Source organism: Ambystoma mexicanum, chromosome 8 (assembly GCF_040938575.1).
Source record: "Ambystoma mexicanum isolate Mex_15411 chromosome 8, UKY_AmexF1_1, whole genome shotgun sequence".
In the NCBI taxonomy this organism is placed as follows: Eukaryota; Metazoa; Chordata; class Amphibia; order Caudata; family Ambystomatidae; genus Ambystoma; species Ambystoma mexicanum.
In genome coordinates this window covers 1,689,767,369-1,689,793,084 of record NC_090929.1, presented here as the reverse complement: position 1 = coordinate 1,689,793,084, position 25,716 = coordinate 1,689,767,369, and the positions used below count along the sequence as shown (strand labels likewise).

The 25,716-nt window shown below is 54.4% G+C and overlaps 1 protein-coding gene across 1 annotated transcript in view; it reads right to left on the bottom strand.

Annotated features, from left to right (window-relative positions):
- Positions 1 to 25,716, bottom strand: part of LOC138473460 (deleted in malignant brain tumors 1 protein-like) — a 199,114-nt gene that overhangs the window by 142,483 nt on the left and 30,915 nt on the right. Inside the window, exon 3 of the mRNA XM_069612108.1 lies at positions 15,127 to 15,168. Coding sequence (XP_069468209.1) covers positions 15,127 to 15,168 — 42 coding nt within the window. The remainder of the gene's footprint in view (positions 1 to 15,126; positions 15,169 to 25,716) is intronic.

Sequence of the window (25,716 nt, the reverse complement as noted above, 5' to 3'; positions counted from 1 at the left end):
CACCTTCTGGAAGCTTGCATTGGGCATGGCCCCACCAGGGAAGATGGGAAACCATGCATGAGGCTTGCTAGGCAAATGACACACACACTCCTTCTGGAAGCTTGCATTGGGCAAGGCCCCACCAGGGAAGATGGGAAACCACGAAGGAGGCTTGCTAGGCCAATGACATACACGCACCTTCTGGAAGCTTGCATTGGGCATGGCCCCACCAGGGAAGATGGGAAACCATGCATGAGGTTTGCTAGGCCAATGACACACACGCACCTTCTGGAAGCTTGCATTGGGCATGGCCCCACCAGGCAAGATGGGAAACCATGCATGAGGCTTGCTAGGCCAATGACACACAGGCACCTTCTGGAAGCTTGCATTGGGCATGGCCCCACCAGGGAAGATGGGAAACCATGCATGAGGCTTGCTAGGCCAATGACATACACGCACCTTCTGGAAGCTTGCATTGGGCATGGCCCCACCAGGGAAGATGGGAAACCATGCATGAGGCTTGCTAGGCCAATGACACACACGCACCTTCTGGAAGCTTGCATTGGGCATGGCCCCACCAGGGAAGATGGGAAACCATGCATGAGGCTTGCTAGGCCAATGACACGCACACACCTTCTGGAAGCTTGCATTGGGCATGGCCCCACCAGGGAAGATGGGAAACCACGAAGGAGGCTTGCTAGGCCAATGACACACACACACCTTCTGGAAGCTTGCATTGGGCATGGCCCCACCAGGGAAGATGGGAAACCACGAAGGAGGCTTGCTAGGCCAATGACACACACACACCTTCTGGAAGCTTGCATTGGGCATGGCCCCACCAGGGAAGATGGGAAACCACGAAGGAGGCTTGCTAGGCCAATGACATACACACACCTTCTGGAAGCTTGCATTGGGCATGGCCCCACCAGGGAAGATGGGAAACCACGAAGGAGGCTTGCAAGGCCAATGATACACACACCTTCTGGAAGCTTGCATTGAGCATGGCCCCACCAGGGAAGATGGGAAACCATGCATGAGGCTTGCTAGGCCAATGACATACACACACCTTCTGGAAGCTTGCATTGGGCATGGCCCCACCAGGGAAGATGGGAAACCACGAAGGAGGCTTGCTAGGCCAATGACATACACACACCTTCTGGAAGCCTGCATTGGGCATGGCCCCACCAGGGAAGATGGGAAACCACGAAGGAGGCTTGCTAGGCAAATGACACACACACTCCTTCTGGAAGCTTGCATTGGGCATGGCCCCACCAGGGAAGATGGGAAACCACGAAGGAGGCTTGCTAGGCCAATGACACACACACACCTTCTGGAAGCTTGCATTGGGCATGGCCCCACAAGGGAAGTTGGGAAGCCATGCAGGAGGCTTGCAAGGCCAATGACACACACACCTTCTGGAAGCTTGCATTGGGCATGGCCCCACCAGGGAAGATGGGAAACCATGCATGAGGCTTGCTAGGCCAATGCCACACACACACACCTTCTGGAAGCTTGCATTGGGCATGGGCCCACCAGGGAAGATGGCAAACCATGCAGCAGGCTTGCAATGCCAATGGCACACGCACACCTTCTGGAAGCTTGCATTGGACATGCCCCCACCAGGGAAGATGGGAAACCATGCATGAGGCTTGCAAGACCAATGACAAACACACACCTTCTGGAAGCTTGCATTGGGCATGGCCCCACCAGGGAAGATGCGGAACCATGCAGCAGGCTTGCTAGGCAAATGACACACACACACCTTCTGGAAGCTTGCATTGGGCATGGCCCCACCAGTGAAGATGGGAAACCATGCAGGTGGCCTGCTAGGCAAATGACACACACACTCCTTCTGGAAGCTTGCATTGGGCATGGCCCCACCATGGAAGATGGGATGCCATGCAACAGGCTTGCTAGGCCAATGACATACACACACCTTCTGGAAGCTTGTATTGGGCATGGCCCCACCAGGGAAGATGGGAAACCACGAAGGAGGCTTGCTAGGCCAATGACATACACGCACCTTCTGGAAGCTTGCATTGGGCATGGCCCCACCAGGGAAGATGGGAAACCACGAAGGAGGCTTGCTAGGCCAATGACATACACGCACCTTCTGGAAGCTTGCATTGGGCATGGCCCCACCAGGGAAGATGGGAAACCATGCATGAGGCTTGCTAGGCAAATGACACATACACTCCTTCTGGAAGCTTGCATTGGGCATGGCCCCACCAGGGAAGATGGGAAACCACGAAGGAGGCTTGCTAGGCCAATGACATACACGCACCTTCTGGAAGCTTGCATTGGGCATGGCCCCACCAGGGAAGATGGGAAACCATGCATGAGGTTTGCTAGGCCAATGACACACACGCACCTTCTGGAAGCTTGCATTGGGCATGGCCCCACCAGGCAACATGGGAAACCATACATGAGGCTTGCTAGGCCAATGGCACACAGGCACCTTCTGGAAGCTTGCATTGGGCATGGCCCCACCAGGGAAGATGGGAAACCATGCATGAGGCTTGCTAGGCCAATGGCACACAGGCACCTTCTGGAAGCTTGCATTGGGCATGGCCCCACCAGGGAAGATGGGAAACCATGCATGAGGCTTGCTAGGCCAATGACACACAGGCACCTTCTGGAAGCTTGCATTGGGCATGGCTCCACCAGGGAAGATGGGAAACCATGCATGAGGCTTGCTAGGCCAATGACATACACGCACCTTCTGGAAGCTTGCATTGGGCATGGCCCCACCAGGGAAGATGGGAAACCATGCATGAGGCTTGCTAGGCCAATGACACACACGCACCTTCTGGAAGCTTGCATTGGGCATGGCCCCACCAGGGAAGATGGGAAACCATGCATGAGGCTTGCTAGGCCAATGACACACACACACCTTCTGGAAGCTTGCATTGGGCATGGCCCCACCAGGGAAGATGGGAAACCATGCATGAGGCTTGCTAGGCCAATGACACACACACACCTTCTGGAAGCTTGCATTGGGCATGGCCCCACCAGGGAAGATGGGAAACCACGAAGGAGGCTTGCTAGGCCAATGACACACACACACCTTCTGGAAGCTTGCATTGGGCATGGCCCCACCAGGGAAGATGGGAAACCACGAAGGAGGCTTGCTAGGCCAATGACACACACACACCTTCTGGAAGCTTGCATTGGGCATGGCCCCACCAGGGAAGATGGGAAACCACGAAGGAGGCTTGCTAGGCCAATGACATACACACACCTTCTGGAAGCTTGCATTGGGCATGGCCCCACCAGGGAAGATGGGAAACCACGAAGGAGGCTTGCTAGGCCAATGACACACACACACCTTCTGGAAGCTTGCATTGGGCATGGCCCCACCAGGGAAGATGGGAAACCACGAAGGAGGCTTGCTAGGCCAATGACACACACACACCTTCTGGAAGCTTGCATTGGGCATGGCCCCACCAGGGAAGATGGGAAACCACGAAGGAGGCTTGCTAGGCCAATGACATACACACACCTTCTGGAAGCTTGCATTGGGCATGGCCCCACCAGGGAAGATGGGAAACCACGAAGGAGGCTTGCTAGGCCAATGACACACACACCTTCTGGAAGCTTGCATTGGGCATGGCCCCACCAGGGAAGATGGGAAACCACGAATGAGGCTTGCAAGGCCAATGACATACACACACCTTCTGGAAGCTTGCATTGGGCATGGCCCCACCAGGGAAGATGGGAAACCATGCATGAGGCTTGCTAGGCCAATGACATACACACACCTTCTGGAAGCTTGCATTGGGCATGGCCCCACCAGGGAAGATGGGAAACCACGAAGGAGGCTTGCTAGGCCAATGACACACACACACCTTCTGGAAGCCTGCATTGGGCATGGCCCCACCAGGGAAGATGGGAAACCACAAAGGAGGTTTGCTAGGCCAATGCCACACACACACCTTCTGGAAGCTTGCATTGGGCATGGCCCCACCAGGGAAGATGGGAAACCATGCATGAGGCTTGCTAGGCCAATGACATACACACACCTTCTGGAAGCTTGCATTGGGCATGGCCCCACCAGGGAAGATGGGAAACCATGCATGAGGCTTGCTAGGCCAATGACATACACACACCTTCTGGAAGCTTGCATTGGGCATGGCCCCACCAGGGAAGATGGGAAACCACGAAGGAGGCTTGCTAGGCAAATGACACACACACTCCTTCTGGAAGCCTGCATTGGGCATGGCCCCACCAGGGAAGATGGGAAACCACGAAGGAGGCTTGCTAGGCCAATGACACACACACACCTTCTGGAAGCTTGCATTGGGCATGGCCCCACAAGGGAAGTTGGGAAGCCATGCAGGAGGCTTGCAAGGCCAATGACACACACACCTTCTGGAAGCTTGCATTGGGCATGGCCCCACCAGGGAAGATGGGAAACCATGCATGAGGCTTGCTAGGCCAATGCCACACACACACCTTCTGGAAGCTTGCATTGGGCATGGGCCCACCAGGGAAGATGGCAAACCATGCAGCAGGCTTGCAATGCCAATGGCACACGCACACCTTCTGGAAGCTTGCATTGGACATGCCCCCACCAGGGAAGATGGGAAACCATGCATGAGGCTTGCAAGACCAATGACAAACACACACCTTCTGGAAGCTTGCATTGGGCATGGCCCCACCAGGGAATATGCGGAACCATGCAGCAGGCTTGCTAGGCAAATGACACACACACACCTTCTGGAAGCTTGCATTGGGCATGGCCCCACCAGGGAAGATGGGAAACCATGCAGGAGGCTTGCTAGGCCAATGACACACACGCACCTTCTGGAAGCTTGCATTGGGCATGGCCCCACCAGGGAAGATGGGAAACCATGCATGAGGCTTGCTAGGCCAATGACACACACACACCTTCTGGAAGCTTGCATTGGGCATGGCCCCACCAGGGAAGATGGGAAACCATGCATGAGGCTTGCTAGGCCAATGACACACACACACCTTCTGGAAGCTTGCATTGGGCATGGCCCCACCAGGGAAGATGGGAAACCACGAAGGAGGCTTGCTAGGCCAATGACACACACACACCTTCTGGAAGCTTGCATTGGGCATGGCCCCACCAGGGAAGATGGGAAACCACGAAGGAGGCTTGCTAGGCCAATGACATACACACACCTTCTGGAAGCTTGCATTGGGCATGGCCCCACCAGGGAAGATGGGAAACCAGGAAGGAGGCTTGCTAGGCCAATGACACACACACACCTTCTGGAAGCTTGCATTGGGCATGGCCCCACCAGGGAAGATGGGAAACCACGAAGGAGGCTTGCTAGGCCAATGACACACACACACCTTCTGGAAGCTTGCATTGGGCATGGCCCCACCAGGGAAGATGGGAAACCACGAAGGAGGCTTGCTAGGCCAATGACATACACACACCTTCTGGAAGCTTGCATTGGGCATGGCCCCACCAGGGAAGATGGGAAACCACGAAGGAGGCTTGCTAGGCCAATGACACACACACCTTCTGGAAGCTTGCATTGGGCATGGCCCCACCAGGGAAGATGGGAAACCACGAATGAGGCTTGCAAGGCCAATGACATACACACACCTTCTGGAAGCTTGCATTGGGCATGGCCCCACCAGGGAAGATGGGAAACCACGAAGGAGGCTTGCTAGGCCAATGACACACACACACCTTCTGGAAGCCTGCATTGGGCATGGCCCCACCAGGGAAGATGGGAAACCACAAAGGAGGCTTGCTAGGCCAATGCCACACACACACCTTCTGGAAGCTTGCATTGGGCATGGCCCCACAAGGGAAGTTGGGAAGCCATGCAGGAGGCTTGCAAGGCCAATGACACACACACCTTCTGGAAGCTTGCATTGGGCATGGCCCCACCAGGGAAGATGGGAAACCATGCATGAGGCTTGCTAGGCCAATGACATACACACACCTTCTGGAAGCTTGCATTGGGCATGGCCCCACCAGGGAAGATGGGAAACCATGCATGAGGCTTGCTAGGCCAATGACATACACACACCTTCTGGAAGCTTGCATTGGGCATGGCCCCACCAGGGAAGATGGGAAACCACGAAGGAGGCTTGCTAGGCCAATGACATACACACACCTTCTGGAAGCCTGCATTGGGCATGGCCCCACCAGGGAAGATGGGAAACCACGAAGGAGGCTTGCTAGGCAAATGACACACACACACTCCTTCTGGAAGCCTGCATTGGGCATGGCCCCACCAGGGAAGATGGGAAACCACGAAGGAGGCTTGCTAGGCCAATGACACACACACACCTTCTGGAAGCTTGCATTGGGCATGGCCCCACAAGGGAAGTTGGGAAGCCATGCAGGAGGCTTGCAAGGCCAATGACACACACACCTTCTGGAAGCTTGCATTGGGCATGGCCCCACCAGGGAAGATGGGAAACCATGCATGAGGCTTGCTAGGCCAATGCCACACACACACCTTCTGGAAGCTTGCATTGGGCATGGGCCCACCAGGGAAGATGGCAAACCATGCAGCAGGCTTGCAATGCCAATGGCACACGCACACCTTCTGGAAGCTTGCATTGGACATGCCCCCACCAGGGAAGATGGGAAACCATGCATGAGGCTTGCAAGACCAATGACAAACACACACCTTCTGGAAGCTTGCATTGGGCATGGCCCCACCAGGGAATATGCGGAACTATGCAGCAGGCTTGCTAGGCAAATGACACACACACACCTTCTGGAAGCTTGCATTGGGCATGGCCCCACCAGTGAAGATGGGAAACCATGCAGGTGGCCTGCTAGGCAAATGACACACACACTCCTTCTGGAAGCTTGCATTGGGCATGGCCCCACCATGGAAGATGGGATGCCATGCAACAGGCTTGCTAGGCAAATGACACACATACTCCTTCTGGAAGCTTGCATTGGGCATGGCCCCACCAGTGAAGATGGGAAACCATGCATGAGGCTTGCCAGGCAAATGACACACCCACACCTTCTGGAATCTTGCATTGGGCATGGCCCCACCAGGGAAAATGGGAAGCCATGCAGGAGGCTTGCCAGGCCAATGACACACTCACACACCTTCTGGAAGCTTGCATTGGGCATGGCCCCACCAGGGAAGAGGGGATGCCATGCAGGAGGCTTGCAAGGCCAATGACACACACACACACCTTCTGGAAGCTTGCATTGGGCATGGCCCCACCAGGGAAGAGGGGATGCCATGCAGGAGGCTTGCAAGGCCAATGACACACACCTTCTGGAAGCTTGCATTGGGCATGGCCCCACCAGGGAAAATGGGAAGCCATGCAGGAGGCTTGCCAGGCCAATGACACACTCACACACCTTCTGGAAGCTTGCATTGGGCATGGCCCCACCAGGGAAGAGGGGATGCCATGCAGGAGGCTTGCAAGGTCAATGACACACACACACCTTCTGGAAGCTTGCATTGGGGATGGCCCCACCAGGGAAGAGGGGATGCCATGCAGGAGGCTTGCCAGGCCAATGACACACACACACCGTCTGGAAGCTTGCATTGGGCATGGCCCCACCAGTGAAGATGGGAAACCATTCAGGTGGCCTGCTAGGCAAATGACACACACACTCCTTCTGGAAGCTTGCATTGGGAATGGTCGCACCATGGAAGATGGGATGCCATGCAACAGGCCTGCTAGGCAAATGACACACATACTCCTTCTGGAAGCTTGCATTGGGCATGGCCCCACCAGTGAAGATGGGAAACCATGCATGAGGCTTGCCAGGCAAATGACACACATACTCCTTCTGGAAGCTTGCATTGGGCATGGCCCCACCATGGAAGATGGGATGCCATGCAACAGGCTTGCTAGGCAAATGACACACATACTCCTTCTGGAAGCTTGCATTGGGCATGGCCCCACCAGTGAAGATGAGAAACCATGCAGGAGGCTTGCCAGGCCAATGACACACACACACACCTTCTGGAAGCTTGCATTGGGCATGGCCCCACCAGGGAAGAGGGATGCCATGCAGGAGGCTTGCAAGGCCAATGACACACACACACACACCTTCTGGAAGCTTGCATTGGGCATGGCCCCATCAGGGAAGAGGGGATGCCATGCAGGAGGCTTGCCAGGCCAATGACACACACCTTCTGGAAGCTTGCATTGGGCATGGCCCCACCAGGGAAGAGGGGATGCCATGCAGGAGGCTTGCAAGGCCAATGACACACACACACACACCTTCTGGAAGCTTGCATTGGGCATGGCCCCACCAGGGAAGAGGGGATGCCATGCAGGAGGCTTGCCAGGCCAATGACACACACCTTCTGGAAGCTTGCATTGGGCATGGCCCCACCAGAGAAGAGGGGATGCCATGCAGGAGGCTTGCAAGGCCAATGACACACACACACACACCTTCTGGAAGCTTGCATTGGGCATGGCCCCACCAGGGAAGAGGGGATGCCATGCAGGAGGCTTGCAAGGCCAATGACACACACACACACACCTTCTGGAAGCTTGCATTGGGCATGGCCCCACCAGGGAAGAGGGGATGCCATGCAGGAGGCTTGCCAGGCCAATGACACACACCTTCTGGAAGCTTGCATTGGGCATGGCCCCACCAGGGAAGAGGGGATGCCATGCAGGAGGCTTGCAAGGCCAATGACACACACACACACACCTTCTGGAAGCTTGCATTGGGCATGGCCCCACCAGGGAAGAGGGGATGCCATGCAGGAGGCTTGCCAGGCCAATGACACACACACACCTTCTGGAAGCTTGCATTGGGCATGGCCCCACCAGTGAAGATGGGAAACCATTCAGGTGGCCTGCTAGGCAAATGACACACACACTCCTTCTGGAAGCTTGCATTGGGCATGGCCCCACCAGGGAAGAGGGGATGCCATGCAGGAGGCTTGCCAGGCCAATGACACACACACACCTTCTGGAAGCTTGCATTGGACATGGCCCCACCAGGGAAGAGGGGATGCCATGCACGAGGCTTGCCAGGCCAATGACACACACACACCTTCTGGAAGCTTGCATTGGGCATGGCCCCACCAGTGAAGATGGGAAACCATTCAGGTGGCCTGCCAGGCAAATGACACACACACTCCTTCTGGAAGCTTGCATTGGGCATGGCCCCACCAGGGAAGAGGGGATGCCATGCAGGAGGCTTGCCAGGCCAATGACACACACACACCTTCTGGAAGCTTGCATTGGGCATGGCCCCACCAGGGAAGAGGGGAAGCCATGCAGGAGGCTTGCAAGGCCAATGACACACACCTTCTCGAAGCTTGCATTGGGCATGGCCCCACCAGGGAAGAGGGGATGCCATGCAGGAGGCTTGCACGGCCAATGACACACACACACCTTCTGGAAGCTTGCATTGGGCATGGCCCCACAAGGGAAGAGGGGAAGCCATGCAGGAGGCTTGCAAGGCCAATGACACACACACACCTTCTGGAAGCTTGCATTGGGCATGGCCCCACAAGGGAAGAGGGGAAGCCATGCAGGAGGCTTGCAAGGCCAATGACACACACACACCTTCTGGAAGCTTGCATTGGGCATGGCCCCACCAGGGAAGAGGGGATGCCATGCAGGAGGCTTGCAAGGCCAATGACACACACACACACCTTCTGGAAGCTTGCATTGGGCATGTCCCCACCAGGGAAGAGGGGAAGCCATGCAGGAGGCTTGCCAGGCCAATGACACACACACACCTTCTGGAAGCTTGCATTGGGCATGGCCCCACCAGGGAAGAGGGGATGCCATGCAGGAGGCTTGCCAGGCCAATGACACACACACACCTTCTGGAAGCTTGCATTGGGCATGGCCCCACCAGGGAAGAGGGGAAGCCATGCAGGAGGCTTGCAAGGCCAATGACACACACACACCTTCTGGAAGCTTGCATTGGGCATGGCACCACCAGGGAAGAGGGGATGCCATGCAGGAGGCTTGCCAGGCCAATGCCACACACACACACACCTTCTGGAAGCTTGCATTGGGCATGGCCCCACCAGGGAAGAGGGGAAGCCATGCAGGAGGCTTGCCAGGCCAATGACACACACACACCTTCTGGAAGCTTGCATTGGGCATGGCCCCACCAGGGAAGAGGGGATGCCATGCAGGAGGCTTGCCAGGCCAATGACACACACACACCTTCTGGAAGCTTGCATTGGGCATGGCCCCACCAGGGAAGAGGGGAAGCCATGCAGGAGGCTTGCCAGGCCAATGACACACACACACCTTCTGGAAGCTTGCATTGGGCATGGCCCCACCAGGGAAGAGGGGAAGCCATGCAGGAGGCTTGCAAGGCCAATGACACACACACACCTTCTGGAAGCTTGCATTGGGCATGGCCCCACCAGGGAAGAGGGGATGCCATGCAGGAGGCTTGCCAGGCCAATGCCACACACACACACACCTTCTGGAAGCTTGCATTGGGCATGGCCCCAGATGCCTCTCGCGATCTGCAATGCAGCCTTGCATCGGACCCTTGAAGGGCCCACTTCCTGAACCTGACTAAGGACTCGGGGGTCCTCAGTAACTCACTGAACTCGGTTGCACAAAATGAGGACCCACTTGGGTATGGCCCAGACTTTGCAGTGAGTGTGGAGGTCGTTGAGAAAGCTATTATTGTCCTTGTGAGCGGGAAAGCACCTGCTCCGATTGTATACCCGTAGACCTCTTTAAAAGCGAGCCAGTAATTTGGGCCCTGGATCTGACACAAGTATTTAATGCTCTTATAAAGTCGGGAACCGTCCCTGCCCCTTGGCGGGAGGCCGTCATTATCCCTATATTTAAGAATGCTTCAAAAGGCTCCCCAGAAAATGATCGCCCCACCTCTTTGTTAGATGGGGGGGGGGAATTATATGCGAAGATTATTCTGGGCTGCCTTCAAGAATGGGTTGAGTGAAGAGGAATAATAAACCCCTTGCAGTTGGGATCCCAGCTGGGAATGGGGACCCTTGAGCAGTGCCGGAGGCTTGTTCTCATTGTTAAAAAATATACAAGACTGAATAACAACAACTTGTACGCTGTGTTTGCTGAGCTAGAAACAGCATTTGACTCTGTGCCTAGAAGCTAGCTGTGGCAGGTCTAGAATGGCTATAACATTCATGCAGGCCCAGTGTCCATAAAACAGGCCACATAGTCCAACAACAGTGCATCTGTGCACTGGGGAGGAGTGGAGAAAATACAGAGGTGAAGCGTGGGGTTAGGCAGGGGTGCGTGCTGGCGCCACTCCTCTTTTGCATTTATATCAACAGCTTAATAGAGGAGTTGGTGGCCAACAGCATGGACCCCCCCACCCACCCCAAGGAGAGGCAGCTCACGCTTCCCGGCCCTGGTATTCGCAGACGATGCAGTGATGTTATCGGCTACTCCTGTGGGCATAAGGCACACTGTGGACATGTGGTGACCTTCATCTGGAAATCAACAAAAGCAAAACTAAAACCCTTGTTTTCAGGTGCAGACCAGCCGGACATGCAAATGTCCATCTAGAGATGGAGGGGGCAATACTGGAGCAGGCCACCACCCATAACTATGCGGGTTTGTGCTTTGCTGAGAATGGCCCTTGATGTGAACAAGCATTAAAAGCCGCCACGACCTTCAGCCAATCGCATGGGAGCAGTGCTTTGACCCCTGCCCTTGTATTATACACACTGCAGGCTACCCCAGCAGCAGTGTGAGGTGCAGAGATCTGGGGATTTGCTAAATCTGCAGCCATAGGAGTGGCTGGAAACAAATTCCTCAAATCCTTATCCCGCACCCAACGCTATATTGCATCTCAAAGGCGACAGCAGTCAAACCGCTTCTTCATTGGGACCGTTTATGGACTGTACCTGGGCTACATATTCTCAAGGAAATCCTGATACATTTTCTAGCCTTGGAAGGGGGTGTTGATCAACCCCATTCCTGATGCACATTACATTCTGGTGTAGGAAGTTGGATCTTGGGCGTATTGGGACCAGCCAGAATGTATGACTCCTGATTCCAAGGGAGGGATCAAAATGGCCTGTAGATGGAACTGCAGAAGATCAATGGAGGATGCCTGCGCTAGACTATCCTGTGGCCAGCAGGCAGGCCAAGGAAGCCCTTGCCTAATGCCTACAGACGCTATTTAGATTGTATTACCCCCAGCTGTGCCCGCTCACTATTGTATGACTTGAGAGCAGGGACCCTGCGAGTGGCCTCCTTCTGGAGAAATTGGAGCGACGAAACAACAATGAATGCCTGGCCTGTGGGGCCTCATGTGGGAGCGTTCCCCACTTTGCATTGTTCTGCCCCATACATAGTGATGGAAAAGCACCCAAGGGGTCACAGATGCAATGGGCCTTTGCAGGTAAAGCGAAGATCTTAACCTCTTATACTTTGTAGCCGAATACCTCCATAGGGCACGGCTGAGAAGGGCGAGTGCGATTCTTAGTTGAGGGGACAACTGTGTGTACATGTCCCATATGTAACCTTGAAATAATATACAATAATTTAAACTTGTGATCAAAGTATTAAGTTACTGGTTTATATATGTTTTTTAATGGTTTATGTGTAAGTTTGTATGCAATGTAATATGCTTTGATGGCACTAAAGCCGAAAATAAAGCTTATATATCATATCATAATATATACAGCTCAAGCAGGTGGTGAATACCAGCCCTGCCCCCAGCTGCCCATCTCCCCCAGCTGCCCATCTCCCCCAGCCCCCAGCTGCCCATCTCCCCCAGCCCCCAGCTGCCCATCTCCCCCAGCCCCAGCTGCCCATCTCCCCCAGCCCCCAGCTGCCCATCTCCCCCAGCCCACACCGTACCCTGCTCCCAGCTGCCCATCTCCCCTGCCCACAGCTGCCAATCTCCCCCAGCCCCCAACTGCCCATCTCCCCCAGCCCCCAGCTGCCCAACTCCCCCAGCTGCCCATCTCCCCCAGCCCCCAGCTGCCCATCTCCCCCAGCCCCCAACTGCCCATCTCCCCCAGCCCCCAGCTGCCCAACTCCCCCAGCCCCCAGATGCCCATCTCCCCCAGCCCACACCGTACCCTGCTCCCAGCTGCCCATCTCCCCTGCCCACAGCTGCCAATCTCCCCCAGCCCCCAGCTGCCCATCTCCCCCAGCCCCCAGCTGCCCATCTCACCCCAGCCCCCAGCTGCCCATCTCCCCCAGCCCACACGTACCCTGCCCCCAGCTGCCCAACTCCCCCAGCCCCAGCTGCCCATCTCCCCCAGCCCACACCGTACCCTGCCCCCAGCTGCCCAACTCCCCCAGCCCCAGCTGCCCATCTCCCCCATCTGCCCATCTCCCCCAGCTGCCCATCTCCCCCAGCTGCCCATCTCCCCCAGCTGCCCATCTCACCCCAGCCCCCAGCTGCCCATCTCCCCAGCCCACAGCTGCCCATCTCCCCCAGCCCCCAGCTGTCCATCTCCCCCAGCCCCCAGCTGCCCATCTCCCCCAGCCCCCAGCTGCCCAACTCCCCCAGCCCCCAGCTGCCCATCTCCCCCAGCCCACACCGTACCCTGCCCCCAGCTGCCCATCTCCCCCAGCCCCCAGCTGGCCATCTCCCCAGCTGCCCATCTCCCCCAGGCCCCAGCTGCCCATCTCCCCCAGCCCCCAGCTGCCCATCTCCTCCAGCCCCCAGCTGCCCATCTCCCCAGCCCATACCGTACCCTGCCCCCAGCTGCCCATCTCCCCAGCCCCCAGCTGCCCAACTCCCCCAGCCCACACCGTACCCTGCCCCCAGCTGCCCAACTCCCCCAGCCCCCAGCTGTCCATCTCCCCCAGCCCCCAGCTGCCCATCTCCCCCAGCTGTCCAACTCCCCCAGCCCCCAGCTGCCCATCTCCCCCAGCTGTCCAACTCCCCCAGCCCCCAGCTGCCCATCTCCCCCAGCCCCCAGCTGCCCATCTCCCCCAGCTGTCCAACTCCCCCAGCCCCCAGCTGCCCATCTCCCCCAGCTGTCCAACTCCCCCAGCCCCCAGCTGCCCATCTCCCCCAGCCCCCAGCTGCCCATCTCCCCCAGCTGTCCAACTCCCCCAGCCCCCAGCTGCCCATCTCCCCCAGCTATCCAACTCCCCCAGCCCCCAGCTGCCCATCTCCCCCAGCCCCCAGCTGCCCAACTCCCCCAGCCCCCAGCTGCCCATCTCCCCCAGCCCCCAGCTGCCCATCTCCCCCAGCCCACAGCTGCCCATCTCCCCCAGCCCCCAGCTGCCCATCTCCCCCAGCCCCCAGCTGCCCATCTCCCCCAGCCCCCAGCTGCCCATCTCCCCCAGCTGTCCAACTCCCCCAGCCCCCAGCTGCCCATCTCCCCCAGCTGTCCAACTCCCCCAGCCCCCAGCTGCCCATCTCCCCCAGCCCCCAGCTGCCCATCTCCCCCAGCTGTCCAACTCCCCCAGCCCCCAGCTGCCCATCTCCCCCAGCTGTCCAACTCCCCCAGCCCCCAGCTGCCCATCTCCCCCAGCCCCCAGCTGCCCAACTCCCCCAGCCCCCAGCTGCCCATCTCCCCCAGCCCCCAGCTGCCCATCTCCCCCAGCCCCCAGCTGCCCATCTCGCCCAGCCCACAGCTGCCCATCTCCCCCAGCCCCCAGCTGCCCATCTCCCCCAGCCCCCAGCTGCCCATCTCCCCCAGCCCCCAGCTGCCCATCTCCCCCAGCTGTCCAACTCCCCCAGCCCCCAGCTGCCCATCTCCCCCAGCTGTCCAACTCCCCCAGCCCCCAGCTGCCCATCTCCCCCAGCCCCCAGCTGCCCATCTCCCCCAGCTGTCCAACTCCCCCAGCCCCCAGCTGCCCATCTCCCCCAGCTGTCCAACTCCCCCAGCCCCCAGCTGCCCATCTCCCCCAGCCCCCAGCTGCCCAACTCCCCCAGCCCCCAGCTGCCCATCTCCCCCAGCCCCCAGCTGCCCATCTCCCCCAGCTGTCCAACTCCCCCAGCCCCCAGCTGCCCATCTCCCCCAGCTGTCCAACTCCCCCAGCCCCCAGCTGCCCATCTCCCCCAGCCCCCAGCTGCCCAACTCCCCCAGCTGCCCATCTCCCCCAGCCCCCAGCTGCCCATCTCCCCCAGCCCACAGCTGCCCATCTCCCCCAGCCCCCAGCTGCCCATCTCCCCCAGCCCCCAGCTGCCCATCTCCCCCAGCCCCCAGCTGCCCATCTCCCCCAGCCCACAGCGTATTGTAATTGTATTGTGCGCATCTGTGCGTCTTTGCTCACCTGGCCCAATTTTGTTGCTGAGGATTTCTGGAGCGGGTGGAGCTATGGAAGAAAATGGAAAGAAAAAGTGTTCAAATTCCAGTAATGACCTCCTGCTCCAGTGGGCGTGGCCCACGGCTCATGGCAAGCAACATTCACATTGTGTGCAATAATTCCAGTAATGACCTCCTGCTCCAGTGGGCGTGGCCCACTGCTCATGGCAAGCAATATTCACAGTTTGTATAATAATTCCAGTAATGACCTCCTGCTCCAGTGGTCGGGGCCCACGGCTCATGGTAAGCAACATTCACATTGTGTGCAATAATTCCAGTAATGACCTCCTGCCCTAGTGGGCGTGGCCCACTGCTCATGGCAAGCAATATTCACAGTTTGTATAATAACTCCAGTAATGACCTCCTGCTCCAGTGGGCGTGGCCCACGGCTCATGGCAAGCAACATTCACATTGTGTATACAGTTCATGGCTAGGAATGACAGCAGCAGTTAGTATGGTGTTCAGGAATAGCAGTGTTACCAGAGTGTGTACTGTTCAGGACTGGCAGGGCCAGCCGTCAATGTACTGTCAGTAGGTGTAGCCTGCTAAGCTATCCTATCAGCTGGCTCCCCTTAAATGAGCAGCCCACAGCATTTGATAATGCATTGTCTCTCGTGAGACGAGTTCCACTACTTTTATGTTTTACTGTTAACAGTTCCACTATTTTTTACAACCATTTTCATCTTTACAGAACGGCACTTTTTGAAATTCAAACATACTTCTTCATTCTGCCACCCTACAGCAGTTATGATCTGTTTCACGAAGGCTGAATGAACTCTCACCCTGAATGAACTCTCACCCTGAATGAACTCTTGCCCTGGATGAACTCTCACCCTGGATGAACTCTTTCCCTGGATGAACTCTCACCCTGGATGAACTCTCACCCTGGATGAACTCTTTCCCTGGATGAACTCTCACCCTGGATGAACTCTTTCCCTGGTTGAACCCTCACCCTGGATGAACTCTCACCCTGGATGAACTCTTTCCCTGGATGAACCCTCACCCTGGATGAACTCTCACCCTGGATGAACTCTCACCCTGGATGAACTCTTTCCCTGGATGAACCCTCACCCTGGATGAACTCTCACCCTGGATGAACTCTTTCCCTGGATGAACCCTCACCCTGGATGAACTCTCCCTGGATGAACTCTTTCCCTGGATGAACTCTCACCCTGGATGAACTCTTTCCCTGGATGAACCCTCACCCTGGATGAACTCTCACCCTGGATGAACTCTTTCCCTGGATGAACCCTCACCCTGGATGAACTCTCACCCTAGATGAACTCTCACCCTGGATGAACTCTCTCCCTGGATGAACCCTCACCCTCGATGAACTCTCACCCTGGATGAACTCTCACCCTGGATGAACTCTTTCCCTGGATGAACCCTCACCCTGGATGAACTCTCACCCTGGATGAACTCTTTCCCTGGATGAACCCTCACCCTGGATGAACTCTCACCCTGGATGAACTCTTTCCCTGGATGAACCCTCACCCTGGATGAACTCTCACCCTGGATGAACTCTCACCCTGGATGAACTCTTTCCCTGGATGAACCCTCACCCTAGATGAACTCTCACCCTGGATGAACCCTCACCCTGGATGAACCCTCACCCTGGATGAACCCTCACCCTGGATGAACTCTCACCCTGGATGAACTCTTTCCCTGGATGAACCCTCACCCTGGATGAACTTTCACCCTGGATGAACTCTTTCCCTGGATGAACCCTCACCCTGGATGAACTCTCACCCTAGATGAACTCTCACCGTGGATGAACTCGTTCCCTGGATGAACCCTCACCCTGGATGAACTCTCACCCTGGATGAACTCTCACCCTGGATGAACTCTTTCCCTGGATGAACCCTCACCCTGGATGAACTCTCACCCTGGATGAACTCTTTCCCTGGATGAACCCTCACCCTGGATGAACTCGCACCCTGGATGAACCCTCTCTGGCTTCATCTTAACTATCGGAAGATGGAAGAGGCTCTGCTAGCATTAGGAACTTCCCTCCCAGCACTCCATCTCCCCATGATTTCTGGAAAACTTGTCAAGTTGTTATTTCAGGGTAAATGCTTAGATTTTACAGTTGTTAAAGGTCCAGCCCGTTTCCGCAGGATTGTATTTTAACACCAGGCAGCTCCATGGGAATGGCCACTCGATGCCACGGGACAAGTGTGCAGTTATAGTAGAAACCTTACTGACTTAATGCACTCCTGGGGGATAATTCAGGACCACAGACTATTCATTCCTCGGACTCTGTCAGACCAGAGAAGACAAAGGACGTTCAGTCTTGGGATCCCGGCTTTGTAATCAATTGCCACGGTCTAGTCATAGCAGCACACATGTTACTAATGGCCGGCCCTTTTGACGCATGTTACTAATGGCCGGCCCTGGTGACACATGTTACTAATGGCCGGCCCTGTTGACACATGTTACTAATGGCCGGCCCTGGTGACACATGTTACTAATGGCCGGCCCTGTTGACACATGTTACTAATGGCCGGCCCTGGTGACACATGTTACTAATGGCTGTCCCCTGTTGACACATGTTACTAATGGCCGGCCCTGGTGACACATGTTACTAATAGCTGTCCCCTGTTGACACATGTTACTAATGGCCGGCCCTGGTGACACATGTTACTAATGGCCGCCCCTGTTGACACATGTTACTAACGGCTGGCCCTGGTGACACATGTTACTAATGGCCGGCCCCTGTTGAAGCAGCTGCTGCTCAGGGAGGCGTTAGGAATGGGTTCCAGCAGAGTGAGGATTATGGCGACCGATTTCACAAAGACCATATATAATGTTCCAACTGACTGGCCTCATGAAATTCATGAAAAACAATACAGAGGATTTCATTTTGCCTGTTTCACCCACTTGGCTGTCGAAGGTCGTAGATACAAATAGAGATAAAACTAGGGCTCGAGCAGAAGTTCCTCGCCTCTAGTTTTAGAGGTAAACTAGGAGCACTTTGCCAGTGGTCCCACCATCACACAGAAGACCCTCAATCGAAATGATCACTCATGATTATACAGAGCAAGCTCCATAGTCTATTAAACCAAGTATGGGTGAGGCTTTTAGTGTAGTTCACGCTTTAGACAATCACTTATAGGTGACCCCAGATGTATTCAGAAACATTGATATTTTTAATTTTTTTATTTATTAATGTGCAATAGTTAATTAAAAACCTTTTGCACAGCAAAAAAAACCTTTCTAATAAATCATCATACATAAAATTACTTAATAATTCACATTACACAAAATGTCAATAAAAACATTATTAAAAACATGATTAAAACTCCCATGCATATTAAGTTTTTTTTTTTCGAAATAGTTCCCCCCCCTTACCTCCCAATCAATAGGTATTTTTAATTATTTGGTCAAATGCATAATCTGAAATCAAAGCTTAGTTCTAAACCATATCTATAACCAAATGATTTAGAATTTCCTTCCATATCATGAGAGCTGCTGATGTTATAACAATGGATTCAGCCCCATAGAGCGGAGACCAGAAGTGGTCACTACTAATATTCTCTACCTTTGTGACGTAGCTCGCGTACCCTCTTAAGTATCGCTTTAACAGAGCGGGGCATGTTCTTAGCAGGCGGCGGCTGGCCTCTATATCGTTTTGGCACATTCGGCATACAGCTATATTATTTTCCATTTTATTCAATGTTTCCATATATATTTCCTAGTAGGAAGGATATTAAGACGTAGAAGGAGAATAAAACGTTCCAGTTCCAATGAGCACAGTTTCACCGGGTACCCACATGAAACAGTGATATGGCCTGGCGCCCATAAATAGGTCAGATGGTGTGGCATGGCTGCACAGTGTGCACTTTCCAGTTGCATCTTTAGATGTCCTGGGTAAAGGATGGCTGTTTGGAAATTTCTGTTTTTTTTCCTTCATAGCATTCTGTATGGTTCGACAGTCATTGTAGTTTTTATTTTGCAGTATAAAATACAGGCCTACAAGTACCAGAATACAAAACACGTAGCAGGCGCCCCTCTCCAGAAATAACATGGCATGAGAACCTGTTCTGTCGTTTTTTCCCACTGTGAGAGTCTGCAGCCATCGCTTTTTGTTCACTGTACTTTCCACAATGGAGGAATATGCATTTGCATATCAGTCTGTGCCTCGCCCACAAGGGCAGTCCAGCACCGAAATGCCAGGCAAACCTCCTTTAAACAAGAATACCAACAGCAAACCCATACAGTGTTTCAGCCTTGTTGGCCCTCATCAGTGAGGTGGAGCTGTGCCTCTGTGAGCACAGTGAGTAGAGGGTCCATATCTGGGTTCCCCCAGGTAACTTAGGGTGAGCAACCCCAAGTTCCTTACAAAAATACAAAAAAGGGAGCAGACGCCCCTCTCCAGAAAGAACATGGCATGAAAACCTGTTCTATGGTTTTACCCACTGTCAGAGTCTGCAGCCATCGCTTTTTGCTCACTGTACTTTTCAGAAAGGAGGAATAACAATTTGCATATCAGTCTTTGTCCCGCCCATAAAAGGGCAGTCCAGCACCGAAATGCTATGGCAATTCCCTTCTGAACAAGAGTACCAACAGCAACCCCATACACGTGTTTCAGCCTTGTTAGACCTCATCAGTGTGGGGGAGCTGAACCTCCTTTGTGAAAAGTACAGAGAGCAAAAAGCGATGGCTGCGGACTCTCAACATGGGAAGAAACCACAGTACAGGTTATCATACCATGTTCTTTCTAGAGAGGGGTGCCTGCTACCTTTTTTGTAAGTACCAGAATACAATCTGATGAGCCTAAAAGCCCGAGCTCACTCTTACCTGAGATGCCTTAAGTGCGCTTGTGAGGCGAAGCCATCCGCTCTGGATGAGTTTTGCAAACAGCAATGAGTCTTGTTGATGGGGTGATGTGAGTGCAAGTCGCACTCCCAGAACAAGACATGGACCCTGTTTTAATGTAATCATAAACCTGTCTCCCAAATAAGGTCCCTTCATTTCTGAAGGCATGGCAGGGAGTTTGCTCGGCCAAATATGTGTGACTTGTAAAGAAACCTTTAATTTCATTCTATAAAAAAGTGCAATCATGCAAATGCTCCCGAATGAACATGTCACACTGAATGTGTCATACATGTTTGCATGCACCGTTTAAATCAACACGCGTGGTCATGGCAATAACACGCCCTCGCCAACAAAACATTTGAGGAAATCAGATTCAAGCAGGAACCTCATTGATAAACATCTATTTTCTGTGAGAAGTTTGAATAGCTCCTTTTAAGCAAAAAAAAAGTGGACACAACAATGACCTTACAATTGCTCTGCTGTGGGTAAATGTATCACAAAGCAGATGAACCTGCCTTTTCCTGCTTTCACCCTCTATGCAAGAATGGCAGCTCCTGGGCCCCTGTAATCAATGGTCCAGAGAGGAGGCTCGGCACCCCCTCAGGATTTTCTCAATGGGGCCGAAAACCTCCAGTCTCCACTAGTCGGCGCCACTGGTGTGGGAAGGCCACACAAAGGGAGCTAAAGGTAGTTGCGGAAGAAGCAGGGTGGAGGTGTTATTTAGATGCCACATAACCACCTGTCTGTACACACAGAGTACAGATTACACAGCACTAAAGCATGCACGTGAGGTACTCCTGCTCCACAACCATAAAGTGCAGAGCTTAAGTGTTAGCAGTGGGAATACAGTTGAGAGCTTTCAGTGTTAGCAGTGGGTATGCAGTTCAGATCTTGCAGTGTTAGTCATGGGTGTACAGTTCAGATCTTGGAGTGTTCGCAGAGGGTTGCCAGACATTTGGTCGAAAAAAATTGGTCGACCAGACAAATGGTCGAACCAATTTGGTCGAAAACCAAATGGTCGAATTTTTTTTTTTTTTATTTTAACCCTTTTTTTTTTTTTTTTGGGGGGGTCCCCCCCAACCCCCTTTTTTTCTCTAAAAACCCCTTTTTTAACTAAATGAAAACCCAAAAAATAAATATATAAATAAAAAAAAAAATTCGACCATTTGGTTTTCGACCAAATTGCGTCGACCAAATTGCAGTCGACCAGTTTTTTTTCGACGAGTTGACTGGACACCTTCGCAGAGGGTATATAGTACAGAGCTTTAGTGTTTGTAGTGGGTATACAGTTCAGGGCTTGCAGTGTTAGCAGTGGGTATACAGTTCAGAGCTTGGAGTGCAAGCAGTGGGTTTACAGTTAAGAGCTGGCAGTGCTAGCAGTGGGTATACTCCTCCGAGCTGGGAGTGAGTAGTGGATAGGTTGTGCAGCAGAGCAAGCATTGCATGCTGTGGGTCTGTTGTTCAGAGCTGGCAGTGATAGGAGCGGGTATACTTCCCAGAGCTGGCAGTGCTAGCAGCTGGTACACTCCTCAGAGCTGGGAGTGTGTAGTGGATAGGTTGTGCAGCAGAGCAAGCATTGTTTGCTGTGGGTTTGCCGTTCAGAGCTGGCAGTGACAGCAGCGGGTCTGTCTTTCAGAGTTGGCAGTGATAGCAGCGGGTACACTTCCCAGAGCTGGCAGTGATAGCAGCGGGTATACTCCTCCGAGCTGGGAGTGTGTAGTGGATAGTTTGTGCAGCAGAGCTAGCATTGCTTGCTGTGGGTATGTCGTTCAGAGCTGGCAGTGCTAGCAGCGGGTCTGTTGTTCAGAGCTGGTAGTAATAGCAGCGGGGGCACTTCCCAGAGCTGGCAGTAATAGCAGCAGGTATCCTTCCCAGAGCTGGCAGTGATAGCAGCGGGTATACTCCTCCGAGCTGGGAGTGTGTAGTGGATAGTTTGTGCAGCAGAGCTAGCATTGCTTGCTGTGGGTATGTCGTTCAGAGCTGGCAGTGATAGCAGCGAGTACACTTCCCAGAGCTGGCAGTGATAGCAGCGGGTATACTCCTCCGAGCTGGGAGTGTGTAGTGGATAGTTTGTGCAGCAGAGCTAGCATTGCTTGCTGTGGTTATGTCGTTCAGAGCTGGCAGTGATAGCAGCGGGTACACTTCCCAGAGCTGGCAGTGATAGCAGCGGGTATACTCCTCCGAGCTGGGAGTGTGTAGTGGATAGTTTGTGCAGCAGAGCTAGCATTGCTTGCTGTGGGTATGTCGTTTAGAGCTGGCAGTGATAGCAGCGGGTCTGTTGTTCAGAGCTGGTAGTAATAGCAGCGGGTACACTTCCCAGAGCTGGGAATGTGTAGTGGATACTTTGTGCAGCAGAGCAAGCATTGCTTGCTGTGGGTATGTCGTTCAGAGCTGGCACTGACAGCAGTAGGCATACTGTTCCCAGAGCTGGCAGTTGCAGCAGCGGGTCTGTCATTCAGAGCTGGCAGTGTTAGCAGCGGGTACACTTCCCAGAGCTGGCAGTGTTAGCAGCGGGTACACTTCCCAGAGCTGGCAGTGATAGCAGCGGGTACACTTCCCAGAGCTGGCAGTGCTAGCAGCGGGTACACTCCCCAGAGCTGGCAGTGTTAGCAGCGGGTACACTTCCCAGAGCTGGCAGTGCTAGCAGCGGGCATACTCCTCCGAGCTGGGAGTGTGTAGTGGATAGTGTGTGTAGCAGAGCTAGCATTGCTTGCTGTGGGTATGTCGTTCAGAGCTGGCAGTGATAGCAGCGGGTCTGTTGTTCAGAGCTGGTAGTAATAGCAGCGGGTACACTTCCCAGAGCTGGGAATGTGTAGTGGATACTTTGTGCAGCAGAGCAAGCATTGCTTGCTGTGGTTATGTCATTCAGAGCTGGCAGTGATAGCAGCGGGTACACTTCCCAGAGCTGGCAGTGATAGCAGCGGGTATACTCCTCCGAGCTGGGAGTGTGTAGTGGATAGTTTGTGCAGCAGAGCTAGCATTGCTTGCTGTGGGTATGTCATTCAGAGCTGGCAGTGATAGCAGCGGGTACACTTCCCAGAGCTGGCAGTGATAGCAGCGGGTATACTCCTCCGAGCTGGGAGTGTGTAGTGGATAGTTTGTGTAGCAGAGCTAGCATTGCTTGCTGTGGTTATGTCGTTTAGAGCTGGCAGTGATAGCAGCGGGTACACTTCCCAGAGCTGGCAGTGATAGCAGCGGGTACACTCCCCAGAGCTGGCAGTGTTAGCAGCGGGTACACTTCCCAGAGCTGGCAGTGCTAGCAGCGGGCATACTCCTCCGAGCTGGGAGTGTGTAGTGGATAGTGTGTGTAGCAGAGCTAGCATTGCTTGCTGTGGGTATGTCATTCAGAGCTGGCAGTAATAGCAGCGGGTACACTTCCCAGAGCTGGCAGTGATAGCAGCGGGTATACTCCTCTGAGCTGGGAGTGTGTAGTGGATAGTTTGTGTAGCAGAGCTAGCATTGCTTGCTGTGGTTATGTCATTCAGAGCTGGCAGTGATAGCAGCGGGTACACTTCCCAGAGCTGGCAATGATAGCAGTAGGCATACTGTTCCCAGAGCTGGCAGTTACAGCAGCGGGTCTGTCATTCAGAGCTGGCAGTGTTAGCAGCGGGTACACTTCCCAGAGCTGGCAGTGTTAGCAGCGGGTACACTTCCCAGAGCTGGCAGTGATAGCAGCGGGTACACTTCCCAGAGCTGGCAGTGCTAGCAGCGGGTACACTCCCCAGAGCTGGCAGTGTTAGCAGCGGGTACACTTCCCAGAGCTGGCAGTGCTAGCAGCGGGCATACTCCTCCGAGCTGGGAGTGTGTAGTGGATAGTGTGTGTAGCAGAGCTAGCATTGCTTGCTGTGGGTATGTCGTTCAGAGCTGGCAGTGATAGCAGCGGGTCTGTTGTTCAGAGCTGGTAGTAATAGCAGCGGGTACACTTCCCAGAGCTGGGAATGTGTAGTGGATACTTTGTGCAGCAGAGCAAGCATTGCTTGCTGTGGTTATGTCATTCAGAGCTGGCAGTGATAGCAGCGGGTACACTTCCCAGAGCTGGCAGTGATAGCAGTAGTTTGTGCAGCAGAGCTAGCATTGCTTGCTGTGGGTATGTCATTCAGAGCTGGCAGTGATAGCAGCGGGTACACTTCCCAGAGCTGGCAGTGATAGCAGCGGGTATACTCCTCTGAGCTGGGAGAGTGTAGTGGATAGTTTGTGTAGCAGAGCTAGCATTGCTTGCTGTGGTTATGTCGTTCAGAGCTGGCAGTGATAGCAGCGGGTACACTTCCCAGAGCTGGCAGTGATAGCAGCGGGTACACTCCCCAGAGCTGGCAGTGTTAGCAGCGGGTACACTTCCCAGAGCTGGCAGTGCTAGCAGCGGGCATACTCCTCCGAGCTGGGAGTGTGTAGTGGATAGTGTGTGTAGCAGAGCTAGCATTGCTTGCTGTGGGTATGTCATTCAGAGCTGGCAGTGATAGCAGCGGGTACACTTCCCAGAGCTGGCAGTGATAGCAGCGGGTATACTCCTCCGAGCTGGGAGTGTGTAGTGGATAGTTTGTGTAGCAGAGCTAGCATTGCTTGCTGTGGTTATGTCATTCAGAGCTGGCAGTGATAGCAGCGGGTACACTTCCCAGAGCTGGCAATGATAGCAGCGGGTATACTCCTCCGAGCTGGGAGTGTGTAGTGGATAGTTTGTGTAGCAGAGCTAGCATTGCTTGCTGTGGGTATGTCGTTCAGAGCTGGCAGTGATAGCAGCGGGTACACTTCCCAGAGCTGGCAGTGATAGCAGCGGGTATACTCCTCCGAGCTGGGAGTGTGTAGTGGATAGTTTGTGTAGCAGAGCTAGCATTGCTTGCTGTGGGTATGTCGTTCAGAGCTGGCAGTGATAGCAGCGGGTCTGTTGTCCAGAGCTGGTAGTAATAGCAGCGGGTACACTTCCCAGAGCTGGGAATGTGTAGTGGATACTTTGTGCAGCAGAGCAAGCATTGCTTGCGGTGGGTATGTCGTTCAGAGCTGGCACTGACAGCAGTAGGCATACTGTTCCCAGAGCTGGCAGTTACAGCAGCGGGTCTGTCATTCAGAGCTGGCAGTGTTAGCAGCGAGTACACTTCCCAGATCTGGCAGTGTTAGCAGCGGGTACACTTCCCAGAGCTGGCAGTGATAGCAGCGGGTACACTTCCCAGAGCTGGCAGTGCTAGCAGCGGGTACACTCCCCAGAGCTGGCAGTGTTAGCAGCGGGTACACTTCCCAGAGCTGGCAGTGCTAGCAGCGGGCGCACTCCTCCGAGCTGGGAGTGTGTAGTGGATAGATTGTGCATTGGTTGCAGTGGGTACTCTTTCCTGGCACGGGATGTTGCCATTATGCATCCTGGGAAAGGCTGACTCTGGTACCAGTGGGTGCCCTGTCTGGCGAGGACAGTGCCAGTAGTGGGTCTAATGTTCATGACTGGCAGTGTTAGGGCTGTACTGCTTACGGCTGGTAATACCGTGATGGCCTGGCAGCGTCAGCAGTGGGCTGTCACTGGCAGCCTACATGGCTGGAAGTATTTTCAAGGGGCACAAAGCTCAGGGTTGCCAATATTAGGATTCGTGCAGTGATGGTCGCTGCGCAGTGTGTCTCCTCAGCCGTCGTGGTCTTCCAAGCGTTTTAAGGGGCGTCTTCCTGCATTGGGCACAGGAAGCCAGGCACCTCCTGTTTAAAGGAACGCACTGTTGGAATCAACACGAGCTGGGGGCTATTTAGGTCCCAGAATTCAATGGGC